Source organism: Nansenia antarctica (assembly GCF_963989245.1).
Source record: "Nansenia antarctica genome assembly, chromosome: 4".
Lineage (NCBI taxonomy): Eukaryota > Metazoa > Chordata > Actinopteri > Argentiniformes > Microstomatidae > Nansenia > Nansenia antarctica.
Window position 1 is genome coordinate 29,526,150 of NC_137689.1, and position 25,120 is coordinate 29,551,269.

A 25,120-nucleotide genomic window follows, 5' to 3' on the forward strand; every position below is an offset into this window, starting at 1 on the left:
GGCCACGGCCACAACGCAGGCGAGGTCGCCGGGGAGGCGTACGTGAACGCCTCCGTCGGCGAAACAACAAACCACCGCTGCCGTCAATAATCCTCAGCAATGTGCGGTCCTGCTGCCTAAAATGGACGAGCTACGTGTCAACATGAAGGGCTGCTTTGAATACCGAGAGGCGAATCTCTTGGTTCTGACCGAGACGTGGCTCCACCAGGGAATCCCAGACTCGCTGATCAACCTGGATGACTACTCGTCCGTGCGCGCAGACCGCACCGCTGCAGCTGGGAAAGGACACGGCGGGGGGCTGTGTGTGTACGTGAGTGACCGGTGGAGCTGATGATGTTGCATTTTCGATTAGGATACGGGATTAAAGGCACCGGCGACGGGCTAAAAGAGAAATCCAAATGTCCCGCTAAATTCGGACCAATCACAAAACTGTTTTGTGTCTCTCCCTGGAGTATGTGATGTGCTGTATTGTTCCATATTCCCCCTGCGTGTTGGTCGCACGGCAGCGGAGACGGTCGCTGATAATTAAGACCAGCAGTAGAATTTTGACGATAGACATATACACAATATACACAATATACACATATACACAAAACACAAAACGAACAAAAACAAATAAAAACACTTGAAGCAAACCAGTATCACCGGCCCGAGTCGCTACAGAGCAGCGCCACCGGCGCTGCAGCTGTAGGATATATTGGTATTTGATCACTTTCTATATAAAATCACCTGCTCGGCTTTAATGAATTTAATGACGGCTTTAATGACTTAACCGCTATTTAAGAAATTATCCCTCTATTTTTTGGTGAAACTACGTCTTTGTTTTGAGCGCCAGTGCGCGTTTTATGCGCGTGCACGCGGGAAAAAAAACGTATCTACAGGTTCTATACACAGGTCTATGTATGTGTATGCAATAAGACAGATATCTACACAGTGGATATGTGTGTGTAAACATATACCACAAGTTGAAACCCTGTTGGGTTTTGTCAGGGAGCAGGAGCCAGCTGATCCTTCCTCCCCAGGCTGTGTGAGTCACATCGGCCTTCTGAGACACATTCTTAGTTACCTTTGAGAAGATGATGACTAAGGCCCAGACCAAGGTGATTTACTTGTTAGTAGAGGTCTGTGCTGGCCTGAAATCTCGGCCCTAGCCCGGCCAAAGCCAGTGGCATTCAGGTCCGGTTCACTTCCACCCTTAAGGAGAAGGCTACAAAGAACGCTCGCAACGTTTCAAACTACCCATTTCCACTGTCAGAAACATCATCAGAAAATGGAAAATAAATGGAACAATTGAAGTCAAGGCAAGATCTGGAAGACCAAGAAAAATGTCAGATGATCCTGAATGGCCCGAGATCTGATGAGAAATGCTCAGAAGAACCCACAAATCACTGCAAAAGAGCTGCAAAAAAGAGTAGCAGACAGCAATCTAGTTCACAGGACAACAATACAGCGTACCTTAATGAATGAATGAATGAATGGTCTTTATTGTCATTGCTATAGTACAGGTACCAAACAACGAAATTTGGGAGGGGTTGCTCCCCTGGTGCTAGGAAAGAAAAAAAAAGAAAAAAAACAAGAAGGGAAAGGAGCTGGTTTACATAAATAAAGGCTATGTACACTATCCACTATACTATACTGTACAGATAAAACACTGTGCTGTACTCTATGCTATGCTATACCTATTCTAACATTTCCTATTTCTCTGCAACCTTATGTACCCTAGGGTTGTCATATTGCACATAGTGTTATTGCACATTCATTTAAAGTGTCGCAGTTTGCAGGCTTGAAATGTACACATTTGTGCCTCAGCACTACACCTGATTTTTCAATCCAGCAGCTGCCATCAATCCGTCCAGACTGTCCAGGGCCCAGAACCTGTAAACAACGACATACATGGCAGAGTTGCCAGAAAGAAGCCTTTCCTACGACCTCAACACAAAATTAAGCTGAAGAAAACCTTGAGAAACCTGAAGCCTGACGAATTCAAAATGTAACTTTTTGGCCACAACCAAAGAAGGTATGTTTGGAGAAAAAAGGGTGAAGCATTTGTAGAGGATCCATTATGCTTTGGGGTTGTGTAGCAGCTGGGGGCACAGGCAATATTGTGCGGATGGAAGAAAGAATAGATTCTACCAAATATCAAGACATTCTAGAGGCTAATGTTCGAAGGTCAGTCCAGAAATTGAAGTTGAAGAGAGGTTGGGTATTCCAGCAAGACAATGACCCGAAGCATACCTCAAAATCAACCATGAAGTACCTCCAGGAAAGATCGATGAAGGTTTTGGAATGGCCATCACAGTCCCCAGACTTAAGCGTGTAAACATAATCGAGACTCTCTAGAATCATCGATTGTTATTTCTCATTCGATACTAGAAGAAACATGATCAAATTAAATCCACCAACCCTCTGATTCCACATGCATGCCTGAACAGGCATAATGCAACATTCTCAGTGGCAAAGTAAAGCCATTTAATCACCATTTAATTCCAGCTTCGGAATCCACTTTGATCCATTCTTACAAGTCTGAGCTTTGATCCTGAAGTTCTGGTTGTGTCTTCAAACTGGACTTTAAGACGCCCCCCCCCCCCCCCCCCCCCCCCTCCTGAGAATCCTGCCAGCTCAGTCTCTTTGGCCCTAAACCCACCCAGGAAATCTGCCGCCACCAGGAAGGTGCCACGGCACATTAGAGAGTGTGCCACTGCATCGCGCCCCTGCGGGGTACTGACGCCCCTAGTCGCTAACAGCTTCTGACTCCCAATTAGCCGCCGTGTTTATTAACTGTTTATTAGCTGCTGGTACGGTCAGCCAGGAGGAGCAGCAGGTGTGAGAGGGAAAGGGCACCCAGCTTGTAACTAGTCATTATTATAAAGTCTATTACCCAGATTTCAACCCATTTCCACAAAGCTTATCCAGCATGACTGTTCTGTAATCCGTCTTCACACAAAGGCCATCATCGTCAGTAAAGTTTTAGAGGCAGATCATCTGAAAGTGTGAGAACAAAAGGAACACACGCCCTCTCTCTCTCTCTCTCTCTCTCTCTCTCTCTCTCTCTCTCTCTCTCTCTCTCTCTCTCTCTCTCTCTCTCTCTCTCTCTCTCTCTCTCTCAAGGCCTCCCACACAGCCTGTATGGATTGTTCGGCGGCCTGTCTGAGTAGACTAGGTTTTTTATTACACAGATCTTTCTCAGCTATGATGAATCCCTAGCCCTGAGAAGACTGCCGTGGCCGACCTCCATTTGCAGGAGATTAGCTCCTCTGATTACAGTGTCAGCTGCCTACGACTGCCAGATAAATCATCGATGGTATCCCAAACGCAACCCCCCCTACCCCCCACCCCCGCTATCTATTTCTAGTAAATAATTTAGTATTAAAAGGGATGGGGGTATTTATGACCAATTCTGCTGGGTGACTTGGAAGACAGGGAGAAAAGAAAAAAAATAAACAACAATTTTGTGCGTGAGCCCGGTGCATTAAGCTTTCATGTTCTCTGAATTATCGGTTGCCTAAAAGCTTTTGTTGGGGATAATGCATGTGGATCATTATGCTGCAAATAATGTGGGACGGGTGGGTGGGTGGGGTACGTGCTCGATTTGTAAAGACTTAGAGTACGCCGTACTTAAGGCCCCAATTCTTCCACTCAAGGAGAGACGTAAATTAGATTTGAGAAACCCCCTCAAGTCGTGTTGTTTACACTATGTTCCCAGATATTTCTAATTACAGAAAAAACAGCCCCCTCGCGGGCTAAATATCGGAAACGTCAATAAAAGAGGATTATCGCCACCTAAAAATACACACAGCGTATTAGAATCGTCTTAAAGCAAGAGAAAAACACTATTTCCCTACTTCCTTTATCTTTAACTGCAGAGTCAACCAACACAGTAATATACCAGCTCGTTGACACCTGCGTTTATTGACTATACTGTATCCACATATATCACCCATATCACCTGTCACCAACACAGCCATTATCATATACTGTATATGACTCCCTGACCTTTGACTCCGTGTCTGCCCCAGGTGTCCATGAATTGTGACTATGTGTTCGTCAACGGGAAGGAGACGAGGGGCTCCATGAACGCCCGTGTCATCTTCAGCTACGAGCACCTGAGCGCGCCCCTGGAGTTGACCGTGTGGGTGCCCAAACTGCCCCTCCATGTGGAACTGTCCGACAACAACCTGAGTTTCATCAAAGGGTGGAGAGTGCCCATCCTGCCTGACCGCAGGTAAGTCTCTCTCTCACACACACACACACAGACACACACTCACACTCACACACACACACACACACACACTCACACTCACACGCACGTACAAACACACACACACACACACACACGCACGCACGTACAAACACACACACACACACACACAGACACACACACACACACACACACACACACACACATGCAGACACACACACACACACACTGCTACACAGTAGCTGACCTCTGTGTTAGCGATGGTGGTGGTCAGCTTAGTTTACAGCAGAAGTGTAACTGCCATCTTAGAGCCGGGGTTCCTTATCTAGCGTGGTGTGTGTGGACATACTGGACATCTTATTTTCAAGTTCCTCAGAGAGTAGAAGAATGCTGAGGTGACTTGTTTAGTGTTGTTTGATGCAGTCAAGGTGTTTAGTGTTGTTTGATGCAGTCAGGGTGCTTCTTCCTGTATGTGTTTGCCATTTGCCTCTTCTGTTTTTGTCAATAATATAGTTTACACCCTGATTTGGAACAGTCTGGTGTATGTTGTGGACCCAAAAAGCAGAGATACACAACCAAACTAAGAAAAGAATATGAAGCAGTCTATATTCTAAAGAAAACCCAACAGGGAGAACACTTCTCTGTGTTAAGAAAACTGTTAAAAAAAAAAAAACTGTGTCGAGCGTACAATCAAACAGAGCTAAAGCGCACACTTACTTTGGGAAACATTAGAGAGATGAACCTACAGGGAGTGAAACGGTGTCAATGGGCCGCCAGAGGGGCGCGCCAAGGAGTCACCCAAGAAAATGCGACCCTGTCCGTAAACACTGATTATCGCTTGTGTCATGACTCTGAGAGTGGCCAGATTGAATCAACCTGCATTGCAATGATGCCGTACCACATCTGTTTGTGCACGCATGAATGGATTTCGTGATATGAAGTCATTAAATCGAACCGTCTTAACTAGTTTAAACAATCTAACTAAGATTATAGATATAAGAGGAACGTTATTCAGTTACAGACTAAAAGAAAATACTTGCAAATGTTCCCAACCAGGAGAAATGAGGATGATAACTCCATGTTCTCATACTGTATAAAAATAAAAATAAAACTGACACCAAATATCATCACGCCATTTTAGCAGACATTAAGCTCTTCACTAAATGTTAATGTCAGAACATGGGGTAAAAAACATCCACTGTACCCAACTGAACAATGACAATAATATAGTGTCCAATAATTAACTTCATTAAGCCATTTGCCTCTCTCTCTATTTGAGGCCTGAGGTTTCTCTTGGGCCGCAGTGCATGTGTGTGTGCTACAAGCAGGATTGCTGATTGGCTGTGTTATCCAGTAATATGTTCTAAAAGTGTGGTAGTAAACTCTCTTTGACCCGAACAACGAGTTGTGAAAGTCTTTGAAATGAGAGTCGCACTTGTCTCTCCGGTTTACTTCACTCCTAACTTTATCTAATCTCATCTCTCCGTAGCTACCGTGGCTACGTCGTAGTCTACAAGCTAATAAACACAAACAAACTCAAATACCCTCGACCTAACCCTAATACTTTATCCGTAAAAGCCTAGCATTAACCAGACACAACGTGGATGCGATGCCTTTTCTGACTATTGTCGGAGCTTTTAGAGAGCACAGAACAGGGCTGCTTAATATTCAGGCCGACTCAGTGAATCAATGGGTGGGATATGCTTTGTCAGTCACTGACAGGCCGCCGCCTCCGCTCCCGCATCCCAAGTTATCCAAAGGATAAGTCAAAGCAAAGATTAATTAGCCCGAAGAACGGAGGACGGCTTTTTAGCATTTAAAGGAAAGCCGGCGGCTTGTCAAGACTGCTGAGGAAAGTTTGGCAACTCGTACGTCTTCTGGCGGAACAGATTGGGCTGGTCGGGGATGCGCTGGGCGTGTTAACCTGCTGTCTAGGCGTCCAGATTGATACAGGAAGGGGCACACGTCCAAACCTGGCTGGTTGAGCGCTTTTCGGAGGAGTTCAAGTGTTTATTTGGAGTACTTGTGTCTTAAACGACGCATCAGGATACTGTAACAGATGTACTCCACATGGAGTCGCATTGAGCTTCTCATAAAGTGTCTCATCATCAAGTGTTATGATGTGAAATGATTTGATGATAAGAAGAACAGATGCCGCAGGACATACAGTGTCCTCCCTACGTGATGGGAACGGGAAGCATTTCTTTCTTCTTTTGGCTCTATACTCCCAACGGTTTGGATTTGAGATCAAGCAGTCACTGTAGTTTGAGTTTTGAGTACTTTCTCAGCTTGTATTTGAAGGGAATTCTGTACATGGTTTCACCATTTAGAAATTACGACGCTTTTTTATACACACCAAAAATATTGATTGACAATGATTGATAATTGGCTTGACAGGTGGTTCTGTTTAGCCAGGTGTGTTCCGTGTGTCATCATTTGTACAGGCATAAGAGAGCTGTCAATGTCTAGTATTGTTTCTAGAATTTGAGTTTTCCTTTGAAGAATGCTATTGGTGTCTGTCAAGGACAGTCATCTGGAAAAAGTCAACAGTTTGGAACCTCATGTAAAAGAAATAAGGTTTGATCTCAGCAAATCACAAATTCTCTGGTAGGCCAGGGAAGACTTCTGCAGTGGATAATAATAATAATAATAATAATACATTAGACTTATATAGCGCTTTTCTAGACACTCAAAGGCGCTTTACAAACTGAAAAGATAGAGTAGTAATAATAAAAAGAAACAAAAAATAAATTTTAAAAAGTATAGGGGTCTAATACATTTTTAGATTACTAAATCTAAACCTAAGTGTCTTTGTACGACAATCTACTCTGGATACTGCAATTACATCTAGATGTCGGGCGGAGAAGCGTTGAACAAGCAACGCCAGCGTCCTCTCTCAACCGGGATGATCAAAGTATACTCACCATAATTAGGAAAAAAAAACGAATATGTGAAGGTGTCAGAGACTACAGCACCATCCTCAGAATACGTCACGAGCCAAACTACAGAGGCTTCACTTGCAAGGTGCAAACCACTAGTACTACTCAATAATTGTGAGGTTAAGTAGCTTAACACTAGAACCGCCAGAGGGCGCCGTATACCTAAAACCGCCAACTGTCAGGTTGGGGATCGCTCTACTGTTGAGCGACCCTTTGGCGCCCCCTTTCATGTGTATTGGTTCTCTGTCTGTCCTAATTGTCTGTGATTGTTAACAGCTGTGAGTGATTGTCTTGGTCTATTTATATCCCCCTGTGTTTTCCCTCTGTGTCGGTTGTTCACTATATGTTGCGTTCGTTATGTGTGTACGGGTCTTCGTAGCCTTATCGTTCCTCGCCTGTTTAGGAAATAAGTATCGATTGACTTTTGTAAGTACATTGCTCTGCCTTGTTCTATTGACAGCGTTTTTGTGGGAGACTAAAGCCATCTCCCCTTTTGTTTTGTTGTTTTGTTCCTATTATTATTTAAACGTTTGTCGGAGACTTGATTTCTCCTCTTTTGTTTCTTCGCTTACTGTGCGGTTATTATTTATTCCTGTTTACTCAAAATAAAGAGTACCTTTATTGTTGAATTATACTCCTGCATCCGTCTACTCTGTTCTACTCTGCACCTGGGTCCAAATAAATTATCCCATCGTAACAGCCAACGGGTCAAATTGACGTCTGTGCCTGGCTACGGCATTTCTAGCATCCGAGCCTACAACAAAATGTACTCTGTCATTGTATTAAGGCAGGGGTGGCCAACCAGTCGGAGACTAAGAGCCCCCAAAAAATAGTTGGGGTACCAGAAAGAGCCACATCATACATGCGGGCTCACAAAAGCTGTCACTCTCACTCACACACACACACACACACACACACACACACACACACACACACACGCAATACATTTCCAATAGGCTATGAGACCAGTGTTGTCATTTCAGCAAAAGACATGGTATGGCAAGGTCTGAGTGGGGGGGATGCGTGGATTTTTTTCCCAAATAAGTTGCGCAATAGTCAATTTTGGTGAGTTGTTTCCATACAATTGACTTATATGACCTCTTCTTATCCACCTCATTTTTCTGGTTTTCTGCTCGAAATGACATGCCCACAGTGAATATAGAATATCTCCACAATCACAAGGGCCTTCATAATGATCTTGTTATCAAATGAAAGCTAACACCTGTGGGGTGGCTGTAGAAGTGTCAGAATCAAAATATATGTTACTGTGTCAGAGCAAATAGAGCTAGAACATTATAAAACATCTCAAATTCAGTCTCCGCCTAAAAAAACAACAGCTTTTACAGTGAATATCACCTTGGAAACCTGATGAATAAGCCCAAATCATCTAGGAATCAGTACTCCAGGGTCTTATTAGTACTTGTGCCAAAGTCGATGCTAGTAATGTGAGCAAATGCAACTTTGTACCTGTTTTAGTACAGGTATGTTTAGGCGGACACCTATATGTTTAGGCCATTTGGAGATATTTTGGCACCATCTGTGCCATTTGACCTTTCTCATGTATCAGATTTTATTTATTTTTTATATTTTATTTTTTGGGAGTTTTTTGGGTTGGCCGACCAATGGTATGGAAATTCGGCGTTGAAACCGGACATGACACATTCTCCAGTTGGAGAAAACTGGAAGTGACTTCGGCCGTGTTTACCGTCTCGGAAGCAAAATGGTGGCATCGTATAGCATGCAAAGTTGTGAAAAAAATGTGATATCGATGAAGAGAATTGATCGAGGTAAGCTCTTTATATCACTTCGGATCCACCTGTGGGTCCGTTGGATCAGAATAAAGGAGACAACTACAGTATGTAGGTGGTAATCTACATCTTTCCTAGCAGGCAGACTGGTTCAATCTCCTTAGAAACAAAACATTACAGATTTAGCTATTCTCAACTCTAAATTAACTGCACTGTTAAAACGCTAGTATTGTGAGACCTCATCTGTGTCCCTGTACTGGTCTCTGCTGCCCTTTGACCAAAAAAGGTCATCATGTCCATTTTCCTTTTTTTCCCTGGCATATTTTTGTTACAGCTCACCTACTAAAAGTGAGACGATTGACAATATCAAAACATGCTTGCACACACATACTGTATAACTTACACACAAGTTAGTTTTACTGGCCCCAATTTGGTACAATTATTACTGAAATTATTGAGAATAGAGACATTGTTGACATACGTAAACTAGCTGTTGTATCTTTAATGTTCGCTAATTAGCTTGTTAGATTTAGCTTCACAATCGTAGGTCCGTTTTTTCACTAAAATAACATTAGAACATGTTTGACAGAACATGACATGAACTTGTTCATTAATATGTTACATTTGAACCAACAGTATTATGGCATTTATACAGTTTGTTTAGCCCACCTGAATGAACGAGAATCATGGACAAGATTTTAACATTAACATTACTTGTTTATTGAGGAACCGATGTCCCGCTCCACCAGTGTTGCCAGATTGGGCTACTTTTGGTCACACTGGACGGGTGGATTCGGCAGCTTTTAGACTGGTTGGGCTGGAAATTGTCAATCCCGTCTGGCAACCCTGCGCTCCACTACAGCGCCTGGCTGGTGGGGTGAGATGGAGTCGGGAGGATTTTGAGTTACCGTTGTGTGGAGTGGATAAAATCACCAAAATGACACAACGTGTTTCAGATTACATTTTCTGGGGATTTTTTTTAAGCCAGGTATGGCGAGTGCCATAGATTGCCATACCAAAACAACGTCTATCGAGACACGGAGAGTGAGCCACGCACTTTTAATGAATGGATTAAAGAGCCGCACACAGACAGGCAAAGAGCCACATGCGGCTCGCGAGCCGCGGGTTGGCCACCCCTGTATTAAGGCATTGTGTTCCCAAATGAATATTTCAAGTCATAAAATGGTGTTGGTCCTCTTGTTTTATAATTTAAGTAGCTTTGACAACACTCATCGCTTTGCCTGTACGTCAATGTAAATCAGTCAAAAATAACACTGGAAATGGGTAGGCTATTAGAAGAATATTTGGGTGGTGTGATAGGCGTAAAACGTCATTCACCACATAAATAGATAAACCATGTTATTTAAATTAACAAAGTACCTACCCCAAATGGACCATAATAACCACAGCATCGGCCTATGTTGCAACACAAGGTGACGAAAGAAAGCACACAATTTCACCTAATCAATTATTAATTTAGTCTTTCCAACAATGTGTGAGAGAATATCACCAAGAAACTTGAGGTAACAATTAAAGGGTTTTTATTCACAACATCGTAGGCTAATAGTTAATTTATTTATTTAATTAATTAATTTACACTACACTTGACACAGATATTCAGCACAGTGTCTGTGCATTTTCCGCAGACCGCTTTGCTGCACTTCAGACACTTGGCGGAGGTTTTGTTCCGCTTGCATCGTGCCTTCACCATGCAGGCCATTCTCCTGTTGTCTTCTGTGCCAGCGGGGACGAGAGGCACGGAGACTCGCGGTGCCTCTTTTGCTGCCATCCACTCTGCCTGCAGCTCCTGGGCCAGCTCAAGCATGAAGTCCCTTCTGGGGATGTTGCTGCTCATGCAGCTCCAGTACAGCACACAGGCGTTGATCGCCGCCAAATCAAGCACATTGTAGAACACAGCAACGGGCCATCTACGTGTACCACCTTGAGAGAGAGAGAGAGATAAGTTTGTTTGTCAACTGTCATAGGCCTAAATCACCTTGGATTGAATTAACAACCTAGTAATAATAGGCTAATAATAATAATAATAATAATAATAATAATAAGGACGTCAACCCCTACTTTTGTTGTGTTGTAGTAGGTCACTGTCTCTGGCTTCCTCTTGCTGTCTGTGGAGATGTCCACATGCTGGTGCTGCGTACTCAGGATGGTGACGTTCCTCTTGGGCTTGCACTGGTACACGGTCAGGGTAACTTTTCCATGTTTCAGTATTTGGGTACTGAAAAGCTCCGCTCTCCCATTCACAGTGGGTGGGAGCTCCTGCTTGTTGCGCTTGATGGTGCCTACCAGGCTGGTATTCTTGGACAGAAGCTTGTCGGCAAGTGGGAGGGAGGTAAAGAAATAGTCTGTGGTGATATTCCTCCCCTTACCAACAAAGGGCTCCACCAACTTCAGCACCACGTTCTCTCCGAGGGACTGCGTGGCTGGTCTGCTTGTAATCCTTACCCAGGTATGGGAAGCCATTCAGCAGTTATTTGCTGTCAACATCTGCTGCCAGCCAAAATTTAGTTCCAAAACAAATGTATCGGGCTTGTTGGGCATATATTGGTGATGTCCTGCCCTGGCTTGTAGCATGAGATGCAGTTTTGCCTGAATCTCTCCCACACTTCAGCCATGAGCGCAAACCTGTCGGTGGTCAACCGGGAGCGTCGGGTCTCCTTCCTGTCAAAGCGCAGGAAGCGCATTATCTCCCGAAACCGGTTCCGAGATAATGTGGAGTTGGAAAAGGCATTTCCCCATTTCTCCGACCAGAAACTTTCCATTTCTATGTTTTTTCCGCAGTATGCACCCCTCACATATAGCAGAGCAATAAATGCCTTCAGCTCAGCGACTGAGACATCCCAGGAGGCGCTCTCTCCACTATCTCTGCGCGCTTCAGCCACTGTACGCTCTCGGATGTGCTCCAACATCACCCTATCACACAAGCATAAAAAAGCAGACATTTTGTCGCAAATGTTACGCCTTGTATGTGGTGTGGGGCCAGGTGATTCCGTGAGGACGTTTTGACATTGCTGTTTCCCCGTGCCTCTGCCAGACTCAATGGCAGTCCATCGAGTGCCATCCCTCCCGATCGCTGGCTCTGTTGGGGCTGGCTCCGTTGGGGCTGGCTCCGCAGCACACTCTGAATAATAAGAGATAATCCAAATTAGCCTACCGTGACACTGTTTTCACAATAAAAAAGTGATTTATAAATACAATTTATTATTTTGATTGAGCCCGTGGTGCGAGCCTATTGTAAGGCCTTTAGAAAATCTTGAAAAGCGCTATAGAAAAATTACGTGTTTGGCATTTAGCAGACGCCTTATTCCAAAGCGACTTACAATCGATAATCGACATTATTATTATTACAACATTATTATTATTATAACATTATTATGTCAAGCTTGCAAAGGGTATTTTATAGCTTCATATTTAGGCCTACAGTAGCCTATAGACTACGTGACATAAAACATTTATTCATGCAAACCTTCTGTGGTGCTTGGGCTCCTAGGGCTGGTTGGCAGTGCTGTCGTTGAGCTGGCTTGAAGTGGAGCTCTCTTTCCTCTGAGGCTCTGGATCACTGTCCGATGACCCGTCAGGTGAAGAGCCAACCCAGGACACGTCGCTCAGTCCTGCCCCACCATCCGATTCGTCACTGTCGATTTGAGTTACTAACTCTAATGCCTTTTTGGCATCCATATATCTTAGAAATCTCCGATCCATTTTGACGCTCTCTCTACCAACGTGTAAAATCTACCCTTATACTGTATATACTCTATTATATAGATTTTGAATCATATCATTGTAATTACTAGGCAACTACATATACAATCGAATGCATTTTATGCTGTTACCTAGCAATGTTATGATTCGAATAGCAATGTTTTTATTTGAAATTACTGCATTTTATTTGTGGGTAGATTTTGAATCATATCATTGTTGCTAGGCAACGACATAAACAATGCAATGCCGCGTAGAGGGACTATTGTTTGTGCCGTTGCCTATAATGCATTTTATAATGCATTTTTATATGTGGGTCGATTTGACGTTGTGGCGGTTATAGGTATACATGCCTGTATTTTTTATTTAGATGTATCTATACCATATTTAACAATAGGAAGTGCAACACAACACCATTTTAGGAAAAGTCAAAGACGGGGGGACTTCAATATTTTATTAAAACATAGTTATGTACAATTGAAAAACCCACTTGGGTCAAATTGACGTCATGGCGGTTCTAGTGTTAAAAGCCTGCAGGGGTCTGGAAAATTGTCTTGTGGACAGATAAGGTGAATATGATCATGTGCCAGAGTGATTGCTAAAGGAAAGTTTGGAGAAAACAGGATGTGCCCTAGATTTACAGCATAACCACCTCATCTGTGAAACACGGTGGAGGGGGTGTTATGGTTAGGGCATGAATAGCTGTCACTAGAACTGGCTAACTTGATAACTTAAGCTGATAGCAGCAACAGAATGCATTTTAGTTTACTGAAACATTTTGTCTGCTCGAGTACAAGCAAATGGCTCCAGTCCAAATTCATTGGATGGCGTTCAAACAGTAAGACACAAAAAATACTGACCTTGCAACTAGAGAGTTTTCAGGGTCAAAAAGTGGAAAGTTCATGACTAGCCATGTAAATCTTCAGATGTAAATCTAATTGAACATGCATTTCAATTCCTGATGATAACATTTTAGGCCTGGCAGAGCAACATCAGAGAAGGAGTGGGGTCGTAGACTTCGGGCAGTTATTGCATGCAAAGGATTAGCGATCAAATACTAAATATAAGATCTTAATTTGGACATGATATGAATCTGTCCTGTCACTTTTTGTAGGACTATGTGTGATAGTGGTGTAATATCTGGATGGTGAAACCAAAATGTACAGAAATACCCTTAAACTAGACAGGGACAATTCCTGTGGGGCCACTCCACTGCATCCCCCGGCGAAGACCGAGCTAACTAGCTAACTAACCACCCAGGGGCCGAGCTAACTAGTTAGCGCTAGTTAGCTAACTCCCCTGCACCCCCCAGCGAAGACCGCGTGTCTTTACGTCACTCAGAGTTTCTTCACTGCATCCCCCGGCCATGTCTCTAGCTCACCCAGGGGCCGAGCTAACTAGTACTAGCTAACTAGCGCTAGTTAGCTAACTCCCCTGCACCACCTGTCACTCAGAGGCCGAGTTGTGGCTTGCTACATGATCATGTTCACCTTATATACCTTATTCACCTTACCTTATATACCTTATTCACCTTGTATACTTTGATCATCCAAAAAAATGCCGGTTGAGAGAGGACGCTGGCGTTGCTTGTTCGACCGCTTCTCCGCCCGAAATCTAGGTGTAATTGCAGTATCCAGAGTAGATTGTCCTACAAAGACACTTAGATTTAGTAGTCTAAAAATGTCTACTTGCTACTTCAAGCACATTGAATAAAACCTGACCATCTAAAAAATGTGTCACTGTCCCATTACTTACAGTGGGAACTGCACAGTATACTCTACTTCTTAAATCTTAAAGTTTATGACCTGCAATACCTCAAAATATTTCCATAGTTTGCATTAATACTTCTAAAAATACAAAGCTATATGGAAAATAATATGTACCATAAATGATGACATGCAAATATATGCTATGTCAGTCATTTACATTTACATTTTTGGCATATAGCAGACTCCTTCTTCCAAAGCGACTTACAATCGATACATTTGACCAAGCAAGTGAATCATCCATTCACCAGTCGTAGCAGGAATAGTAATCTAGCTCAGGCCAGGGGCCATTGGCAGTTGTCGTAATAGAAGAACGGGACACAGGAGAAACAGTACAAGGGGGGGAAGTAGAAATCTTAGGGGACACAGTATAGGGGGAAGCAGGTGTCTCAGGAGACACAGTGCTGGGGGGGTAGTAGGTGTCTCAGGAGACACAGTGCTGGGGGGTAGTAGATGTCTCAGGAGACACAGTGCTGGGCGGTAGAAGATGTCTCAAGAGGAGCAGTTACGGTGTAAAAAATCAGAACTATGAATTCCTCCTGGCCCGTAGACTACTTTCAGGGTAAGGAACCATTTCACTATAACGTGTAAACAAGTGAACTATCCTTTTATCAGGGTTCCCAAGCGTGTTGTGTGAGCTACGCCAGGTCAAGTAGCTGGACCTACAGTATGTTCTGTCAGTGACTATGGTTACAGCTCTGACAAAGGTTATGGCATTGACAATGGTTAAGGTTAGGGATGTCCCGATCCCATTTTTTCACTACCGATACCGATACCTGGGCTTCAGGTATCTGCGATACCGATATCAATCCGATATTTGTATTTATTGTTTTACTCCTGAATAATAACAAATACTTCCCCAGTATAGTCCACAACAACAGTTGGTTATTAAAGACTGCCAGCCTTTATTCAAGCAACAAAAACAGTACTCTGCAGTACTCAGTGACCAACTGGTTTAAAGTTAAAACAATTTAAACTGCAGCATTCAGCATTGTAGAAAAAAAAGAGTTACTGTCTGATTTCTAGTTTTAGTGCCTTCATGTTTTTATTCTATTTATCTTCTCTTACAAATGGCAAATCAATTATAGCACCCTTTTAAAAGTGTAGCCTAGTGACGCTGCTGGTGAGACCAGAAACCAGTCCCAGAATCAAAGGGGTGTATGTAAAACAATATCTGCTTTTCGTTTTTTTTCATAACAGGCAACTTGAAGTACCACTCGATATAATATATAACAGTTTAACGATCACTAAATACTTATAATCTGTGGGTTGGATTCACTGTTGCCAGAGGCTACCCGGTAAGTGATACCTGTCTTGTAAACATAGTCAGTGTAGCAACCCTGTTCATTAATGTTCATTAATGCTTGAGTTCATGTTCATGTTCGCACTGTTACTGTGTTGTGTGCCAATGCACCCCTGTGATTGGTGGAGGTCACGGGGGGGGGGGGGGGGGGGGGGGTGCTGTGTTGTTGTTGAGACCGTTGGGAGAGAGAGCTCCGGTGAACTGAGAAAGTTGATATGCGACAGTTTACAATTAAACGCACAGATTACATGAGAGAAGCTATCTGTCATTATTACAACCAAGTGGGGACGTTACAATACTTTCGTTTTAGAACGAAACGTTAGCCGCTAGCCGCTACCATTCTTGAGCAAAACATTGATACAAACAAACATTCAAATACTCGTGTCGTCTTGAATTATTTTCCGATTTCAATGTATGACGCATCATTTGAAAGCTTACCATCTGTAGTTTCAGAATATGTAAACAACCGAAAAATAACGTAAGCAAATGGTTTATGATTCCACCAGCTAGCATCATGACATTGTCAGACTCATTACACACAGGTCACTAGCCAACTCTCATGCCCGTGACCACTGACTACTACTGTTGTCATCACGTGATCACGGATCGCGAGCCCCAGATCGGTGCCTATTTTTTTTCTGGTGCGATCTGCGATCCAGCATTCAGGACCGATATCGCGGCGATATGCAATATCAATATCGGATCGGGATATCCCTAGTTAAGGTATTGACGCTGCGTGACGTTAGAATTATACGGTTTTTGTCAAAATTGATTATTTACATAATCTGATCCATTAGTTGTTTATTAATGCCTGTGTGGTGTTATTTTTAAAATGTTTAAACTTTGGGTTAGTTAGTCATTAATAAAATACAAAGGTTCCATCTCACAAAACATAATGGCATGTAAAAACTGGTCCCCCTTCCCCTCTCAGGAGCACTAGGGACAGCGACACAGATGACGATGATGATGACCGGCGTGTGAGCCGGGGCTGCACCCTGCAGTTCCAGCGCGCCTTGGTCAAGGTGCTGACCCAGTTCCACACCACCTCCACCGAGGGCACTGACCAGGTGATCACCATGATGGGGCCCGACTGGCAGGTGGACGTGACAGACCTGGTGCAAGACTCCCTCAAGGTGGCGGACCCCCGGATAGCTGAGCTGGTGGACCGCACCGTCCTGGTGGGCCTGGAGCTGGGCGCCACCCTTCTCAAGGTAAGGCTCAGTCTACGTCTTGGGGGTGTGAAATGGTTATAATAAGTAATAATAATAATAATAATAATAATAATAATAATAACTTTTATTTGTATAGCGCTTTTCCTGCAAACGTTGCAGCTCAAAGTGCTCCAATCATTATATAATCATCATTTAATTATTTTGTCATTTAAAGGCAATATTAAAAAGATGGGTTTTTAGTCTTGACTTGAACATATTTGCTGAGGTTGCATCTCTAATGTAAACTGGCAGTGCTTTCCACAATTTGGGTGCATAAAATGAGAATGCAGCCTCACCAAATCTCTTTTTTTGTACATGTGGTACACAGAGAAAACCAGCGTCAGAAGACCTGAGAGCTCTATTGAGCTAGCAAAAGGTCTTTCTTTTGATATGATAAAAAATCAATACGCCAGCACTCTCAAATAAAGAAGTTAATTGAATACACATCAGCAGTCACTGTGGATGTATTTTTCTACATCAAGCCTTCATTAGAACTCCATTTCACTCTGTTGGGGGGGTTGAACTCACTTCTACTGTAAATGTCCAATGACTGCCGATCCATTGTGTCCCCTCCTTCATTAAAGGGATTAGATAGTCTTCATACCTCAAAGGTGGATCATTTCATCCAGGAGGAGAAGGAGACAAGACGCAAAAAAAGCTGTGTTAAGACGTGGTGATGAAATGATAAGTGAGATCTAGCTGTGCTTCCTGTAAATGCCTTTCATGATGTTCCCCATCTGCAAAGCCACGTGCTCCTTATCCAGCTGCTCCCCATCTAATCTCCCACTGTGCAGCTCACCTGTTTAACTTGAATGATTGATGGCTTGGATGGATAGAAAAACACAATTATTGAAGGCTAAACGCAATCAAAAGAGCTAAAACTTAAGCCATATTTTATAGTGCACAGGGACTGCTGGGTTTGAAAAATGAATGGAGTATTTCTCACTACGCACTCGCCTGATTGAAATATTCAGCCCTTTGCATTAGTTCAATCATAGGTCTTCTTGAGACCTACATTATTTCAAATGGTAAATGTTAAATGGACTGACTTATATAGCGGCTTATTCCAAAGCGCTTTACAATGGCCTCTCATTCACCCATTCACACACACCTTCACACACCAATGGTGGGAAGCTACCATGCAAGGCGCCGGCCCCGCTCATTGGGAGCAATTTGGGGTTCAGCATCTTGCCCAAGGACTCCTCAACATGTGGCCAGCCGGGATTCGAACCGCCGATCTTGCGAGCATTAGACGCTGGCTCTACCTCCTGCCTTTCACTTAGAGGGTTCACTAATGAAAATAAATGAGTTCCAGAACCTCTTTTGGTGAATGCCATATTCTAGACAATCAGTTTGTTGACGAGGACCAATTTGGTACTCTCGGATATATGATAATTGGCAATAGTTTAATCTAGTAATCTTCATTTTGAGGGGTCTCTTTTTTAACTTTTTTTTTTATATGCAATATGTACAAAAGAAAAGTTTGCTAAATAAAAAGAGAAATCACCAAGGTCAGTAATAATTAAAGGACTTAACGACAGCTGTATGAAATATATGCCTCTGTCTCCCCCACCACTCAGTATGGAAAGCTAATAATTGGCTTTGCCTGGAAGTACGGAAGTATGAATGGTGTGAATGAGTCATAGCAAGCCAGGCATTGTTTACTCTGTCACGAGAGACATTATATTCTGCCTCAATTCTGCCATGTTAAAGATAACAGCTCCCAGTTTCCTGTTAATGGGATAAGAGCGACAGGAAGCAAAATAAAATGTTTGTTCAGGTGCACTTATACCGGTAGCTCCAATATCCGGCAGGGCCAAACATGTGATAGAGAGAGGGGGAATATGATAACGCTCAGTGCCTACATGTTGCAACCTGGCTTTAAACATTGTCAAATCGATTTGTCATTGATCTACACCAAATACCCCATAATGTTAAATCGTAACTTTTTACGCATGTTAACAAATGAATAAAAAATGTGAAGCCACGGTGAACAAGCAATTCCGATAATGAGGAAACACCAAAACAATCCTCCAAAATCCTCCCTTGACGCCGCTCTCACCAGTGCAGTACAATCAATTTCTCTGTTGCTATTAAATACATATAAGTATAAATATACTGTATATACATGTCAATGTTAACACGTTAATGATCACGGTTAATTTGTAAACCTTAACTAAAAATAATAATAATATGCGAACTAATCTTATTACCATAAATTCACTTTACCAAAAATCATAACTTCTACTGACATGCCTGCCTGTAGAGGGGTTTCAAGACAGACTGATTTGTTTTCTGGATTATAATGATGAGGCAGTCCTGACCACTTGTCATGTTTACATACTGTATGTATATAGCCGCTAATCACCACCACTTTACAAGTGTTCTGTCCTTTGTAACAGGTGAATGAACACCCTGTTTGCGATCAAATCGACACCCCTTTTTTCCCTTATAGTACAGCCTGTTTGAATGAAGGCTTCATATGTGGACCAGGAATATCCTATATGTTCCCTTTTTACAGAGACTGGGACAGCGACACTAGCTTCAATATCAATAATTGATGAATGGAGTTGAGAGTTAGCTAGCTAGCCAGCCCTGAGCTAGGTTCAAAAGACAGACAGTGTTCTGAGACACAGCCAGCTGTCCTACCCGCTACAGTGGTTAGATCCAGAACAGATCAGCCGGCGACAAGGTCCGGTGTTACAAACCAGTTGTGAATAGCGAGTATAACAATAACAGCTTAAACAAGCAATTCAACCTGCTACTGTCTGTGTACAATAATGTTTATTGAAAGTAACAATCAGCACTTTGAAAATGTTCAATTAACAAAGGAGAGACATGATATCAATATTCAATGAAAACAACAGTGATCTGTTTGAAGAAAAAAACTCTCAAGACAAATTTTGTCAATGTCAGTGCTTGGAGGTGACTCTGTTTTTCTCTGCTTGTTGAACTGTAGTGAAAGTTGGAACAGCGGCACAAAAACAAACAGTGGACAAAGATATAATCCATTCTAGTATTATTCAGTACAGTGTATCTGTGCAGTCTGAGGTTTGGCAGTTAAGTGCAATTCTGACTGCATAGCTTGAGACTTTTTTACTTTTACAAATTAAGAGATTCTAATCTTGTTCAGAAATCATCAAAACTAAGACATTGTGGTGACCCACTGTACATATACATTCCCTAGACACTATGGGAGGAGGTACGGCTCCTTTAAGACGGAGAGTTGAGAGTTCGAGAGTTCGACCCAGGGGCAGACTGGGTAGTGTTAACAGTTACTTGTTGCTGTTGTCTTTACGTTAAGGTTTTGTTACCATTGCTGTTGCACTGTGATACTACTGCTGCTGTTCTGTTATTCAAAGTAAAACGTCCGACTCGACAACCTGTCTACCGTCTCCTCGTTTCTACTCACTCCCACAACATGTTATAATAACGTTAAAAAACTAATCTGATTCCTCTAACCAGTTTGTCATGCATTTATTTTGTTTTATCTCCCCCCAAAATACAAGTAAATACTATTACTTTAAACTCATTTCAGAATATTATTGTGATTAACTTGATAACAAATTAGTAATTTATTGACAGCACTAATATATATATGTATAATTAGTTAATTAATTATTAAATTAGCAACAGAGAAATTGATTAATCAGTAACCAAACAGCAGAACTATCTTTGATGGAAGAACCTGGCATGTCTTCTAAAACCCACCCCTCACATTTCCTTTCTCCTACACTGGCAGCCTTTAAGATGTGAGAGCATGAAGCTCTCTGGCCCAATCCCGATTCTCTTTTCTACCACTTCGGCTCGTTTTGGAGTCACTCGCTTTGAAGCCAAGGCCTTCGAACAGAGCCACAAGCCGTAGTGGTTCCCCTAAGAAATGGGACAACCCTTCATGACGTCATCCGTAGTGTAATGAATGGGTTAATTCATAGTCAGGACAGCGCATGCGCCTTAGAGAGAGTTCGTGATATACCAGTAGGTGACTGACAGGTGTCGAGAGAACCGAAGTATACTGGTTATACCTTTGTTGAACCCAGACTCAAGTGTCTTATTATTCTATGTCCAAGTGACATTACACGTAGTATCGTAGAAAAGCATTGACACTCGCAATTCATTCACAACTTGAATGAATTTGAACGCTATCAATCGATCAAACAAGTCATCAAATAAAAAAGAACAATGCTTCATTATCAGACCATGACAGAATAAGCTCTAACCTGTATGAAACCTGTGCTCCTATGCTGCCGGTCTGCACTGATATAGGACAACAGTGCAACAACTTCGCGGCTGAACTTTAGTTACATTTACGCGTCATATGCCATCAAAGGGAAACATGGAAAAATGCATGAGTTACAGATTTATTTTTATGACGTTACGAAATCCGATGTGACAGGAACGCTGGAGAAACAGCCGCTATCCACTGCATTAGTTAACTACATGTCCTTGATGAGTCTCCCGCTCACTGCCCTCCATCAGAAATGGCACATCCATCGATAATATTAGGCTACTTAATAACAACTGCTCGGATTAGATTGCCGGTTGTTTTGGTATAATAACAACTATAGCGTCATATACCACCAAGGGGGGGGAAATTCGCGCCTATCATGCTGTCAAACACCACAGGTAATAATTTATTTCTAAATAAACATGATTGTACATCTCTGAAATAGCGATCTTTTTTTGTTATGCTTGTTGTAAAGAAAAGGTCTATAATGCATTGAAATGACATTAAACTAAGATAATACGATGGTTATCATAATTTTTCAAGTCATTCAAGTCAAGTAATTCCAGAAAAAGTAAATGACATTTCAGGCTCGCTTCCGTATTACGAGAGCGAAAAGAACATTTCTGTAGATGTTTCGCAATGCATGCCGGAAGGGAGTCCCATGGCTCTGAATCCAACGAGGGTCAAGATTTGCTCCAAACGGAGCCATGGAAAACCCTAACCCTAACGCTAACCCTAAATGAGTAATGAATTGGGACGCCACTACGGCTACACGTGAACGCGCAAAACGGAGCCGTAGGGGTGAAAACGGAGCCGGAGTGGTGAATTGGGATTCACCCTCTCTGACTCACAGAGGAAGCCGAGTGCGTCTGCAGGTTGACTTTTGTCCCACATGACCTTTCGATGTGACAGCAAGGTGAAATTATTAGCTTTTAAAGTGTCTATTGTGGATCCTTATGAAGGCTGTTAAGGCCTGTGGATCGCCAAGACAAGTCAGATTTTTTTATGGATATTGCATTGTGCTCTGTGGCCCATATATGGTTATGTTGTTGCTAACCACCTGTTGCAGAACGGTCAGCTGGTGGTTCTGTCTGATGTTCTGGAAGGTTGGCTCAGTGCTCATGGAAGCCTCTTTGTCTGCCACATTCAAGTCCTTTCATTTGGACAAAACGTCTCACAAACCCACACTGACGGACAGTCAAGCAGAGAAATATAGACATGTACGCGCACCCGCACGCACACACACACACACACACACACACACACACACACACACACACACACATACACACACTGTACATGGCTTGACAACCCCTTGTGTTTCCAGGTGGAGTCTCCCCTGGCGGTCGATGCTGTGTTGGGAGAGACGCCGTTTTCGGTCACTGACGAGAAGGTGTCCATCCTGGAGCTCCGCGTTCACGCCATCTCTGGACTGGCATTGGCACTACATCCCAGCCCTGGCAACAGTCACACCATGGTCGCCAAGGCAACTGGCCTGCAGACACTTGCTGCACCTAAGCAGGTACGGTGTACTGGTACAAATAAGGAATTTGTATACTAGAAATGCAAGGAATACTTAAAGAAATAATATTAATATAATCATATTTCCACCTTTCAGAGATTTGTTATGCGTGTATATATATTTTATATATGCAGGGGTGCACATAACTTTTTGGGGCCAGTGCTCAGAGGAGCACCTAGGGATGCTGCTTGGTGCTCCCCGAGCTCGCGAGTCACGACCCGTCCCACAGGATGGATGAAAAAGGGATACATGGATAACTTATATTAGCAAAACGACATTTGTTCATAAATAAAGATGAACGAACAAATGATTGTGTGCAAAACAAAAGAAACAAATGCAAAATCAAATGACTGCTCTTTAAGCATGAAAGTCTGTCAGACTCCTTTAAACACAATGAAATCAACTGACATCTCTTTAAGCACTAACTGAATGTCTGTTCTTTAAACACAATGAAATCAACTGACATCTCTTTAAGCACTAACTGAATGTCTGTTCTTTAAACACAATGAAATCAACTGACATCTCTTTAAGCACTGCTCTGTTCTGTAAACACTGAAATCAACTTTTCAACAAAAAGTTACAGCCTAAGCATTTATTTATGCTACAAGCTTAATCATCATCATCATCATCATCACTGCTCTCTTGACTGCTGTTAATACTGTCCTCAATTTCAACCATGGTAGAGGATGTTGTAGGCTATCACTTTAAATAGCTCATTATTTTGATTGTGCAACAAAACTTTTTTTTTTTCTAATAGAATTCCCAACCATATTCCCTGGGTCAGGGGTCGAGGTGCGATAATGAAGCTGTAAAACAAACGTCTGAACGTTTGAAAGCTTCAGAGAAAAGAAACGTGAAGTCCCTTGGTGTTGTTTTTCCTTTTAGCGACGAGTCGTTCGGGACTGAATTTTCACGTGCGGCGTGATAACCGTGATAACCGTGATAACCGTGCGATACGCGATACGCGGAATGAAAGTACGAGTTACGATACTTTCCGAATGTTTTCGTGAGGGGAGTCGCCGTGGTCGTCGTCGGTCGACTGTTGTGATGGATTGCTGAGGGGACGGCAAATTGTTACTTAGTGGGGCTTGCAGTGATGCAGCAGTCAGCAGTCAGCAGTTGTATTTTGAGGAAGTAAATTCCTCTCCCAGCGCTTCCAGCTTTTGGTGCGCAAGAGCACGTTCATGCCGCTGATCTGCCGCGCAGCATGCATTTTGGCGACGCATGCGCACTGGCGCACCAGTTATGTGCACCCCTGTATATATGCACAACCCCCTTGGAATCTGATTGATTCTGTGGACAGGTGTCTTTTATACAGGTAACGAGTTGAGATTAGGAGTAAATTCTTTAAGTGAGAGGACTAATCTGAGTGCCTCATGGTCACATAACCGGTCTGTGGGAGCCAGAATTCTTGCTGGTTGGTAGGGGGTGAAATACTTATTTTACTCAATAAAACACAAAAAAAATATCCAAAATTCATAGAATGTCATTTTCCGGGATTCTTTTAATATTCTGTCTCTCACTGTTCAAATGAACCTACCATTAAAATGATAGACACTCTAAGTAAGTGATCTATCCGTCAGTCATTATAAGAAAAAGTAATCTATGCGATGACCAGGGGTATTAGATAAACTCTACAGGGGGGATGTGGGGATGATGAGGTCTTTAGGAGGGAAATTGGGATGTAACCTGAAGAGATCTAGAGGTCTTCGATCTATAGCGGAAGATAGGTAGCAACTCTGCAGTCCTGACGGTACGTGGGCAGCTCGTTCCACCAGTGCCAGGCACCAGGACAGTGAAAAGTTGTGACGCGACTGCTGCATCCATATAGAATAGTAATAATAATAATTATTATTATTATGATAATTATAATAATAATAATAATACATTAGACTTATGTATTTTTCGCTTTTCTAGACACTCAAAGACACTTTACAGACTGAAAAGATTGAGTAGTAATAATAAAAAGAAACAAAAGGTAAATAGAAGAAAGTATAGGGTCCTAATTAAGGTAGTGCTGGGGACACATGGGAAGGGGAGGGGGAGAGGGTTAACTGGTGAAGGCGAGCTTGAAGAGGTGGGTTTTGAGGGCCTGTTTAAATGTTGGGAGGGTGTTGGCCTGTCTGATGTGGTTGGGGAGGGCGTTCATAGAACGAGAGCTGAGGTGGAAGACCGGAGTGACCGGGCAGGGGTTCGGGAGTGACCAAGTAGGTTCAAATAGGGGGAGGGGGGGGGGGGCTGTTGAATCTGATGCAAGCTCTTACTCTTACTGGGAGCCAGTGAACGGTGCAAAGAAGGGGGGGTGACATGTCAGAATTTGGAGAGATTGAACACCAGATGGGAGGGCAGAATTCTGGATGAGCTGCAGAGGTCTGATGGCAGAGCATTGCAGTAGCACAAGGCGGGAGATCACAAGTGTCCGGACAAAGAGTTGTGCTGCTTCTCTGGTGAGGAATGGACATATCCTCCCCATGCGCTGTCGCTGTGA

At 42.9% G+C, this 25,120-nt stretch overlaps 1 protein-coding gene across 1 annotated transcript in view; it reads left to right on the forward strand.

Annotated features, from left to right (window-relative positions):
* The window catches only part of tmem132e (transmembrane protein 132E), a gene marked incomplete at both ends in the record, with an annotated part of 103,290 nt that overhangs the window by 64,119 nt on the left and 14,051 nt on the right, over nt 1–25,120 (forward strand). The window contains 3 exons of the mRNA XM_080529321.1: nt 4,017–4,222; nt 16,603–16,882; nt 22,438–22,632. Of these exons, the coding sequence (XP_080385447.1) occupies nt 4,017–4,222; nt 16,603–16,882; nt 22,438–22,632 (681 nt within the window). The remainder of the gene's footprint in view (nt 1–4,016; nt 4,223–16,602; nt 16,883–22,437; nt 22,633–25,120) is intronic.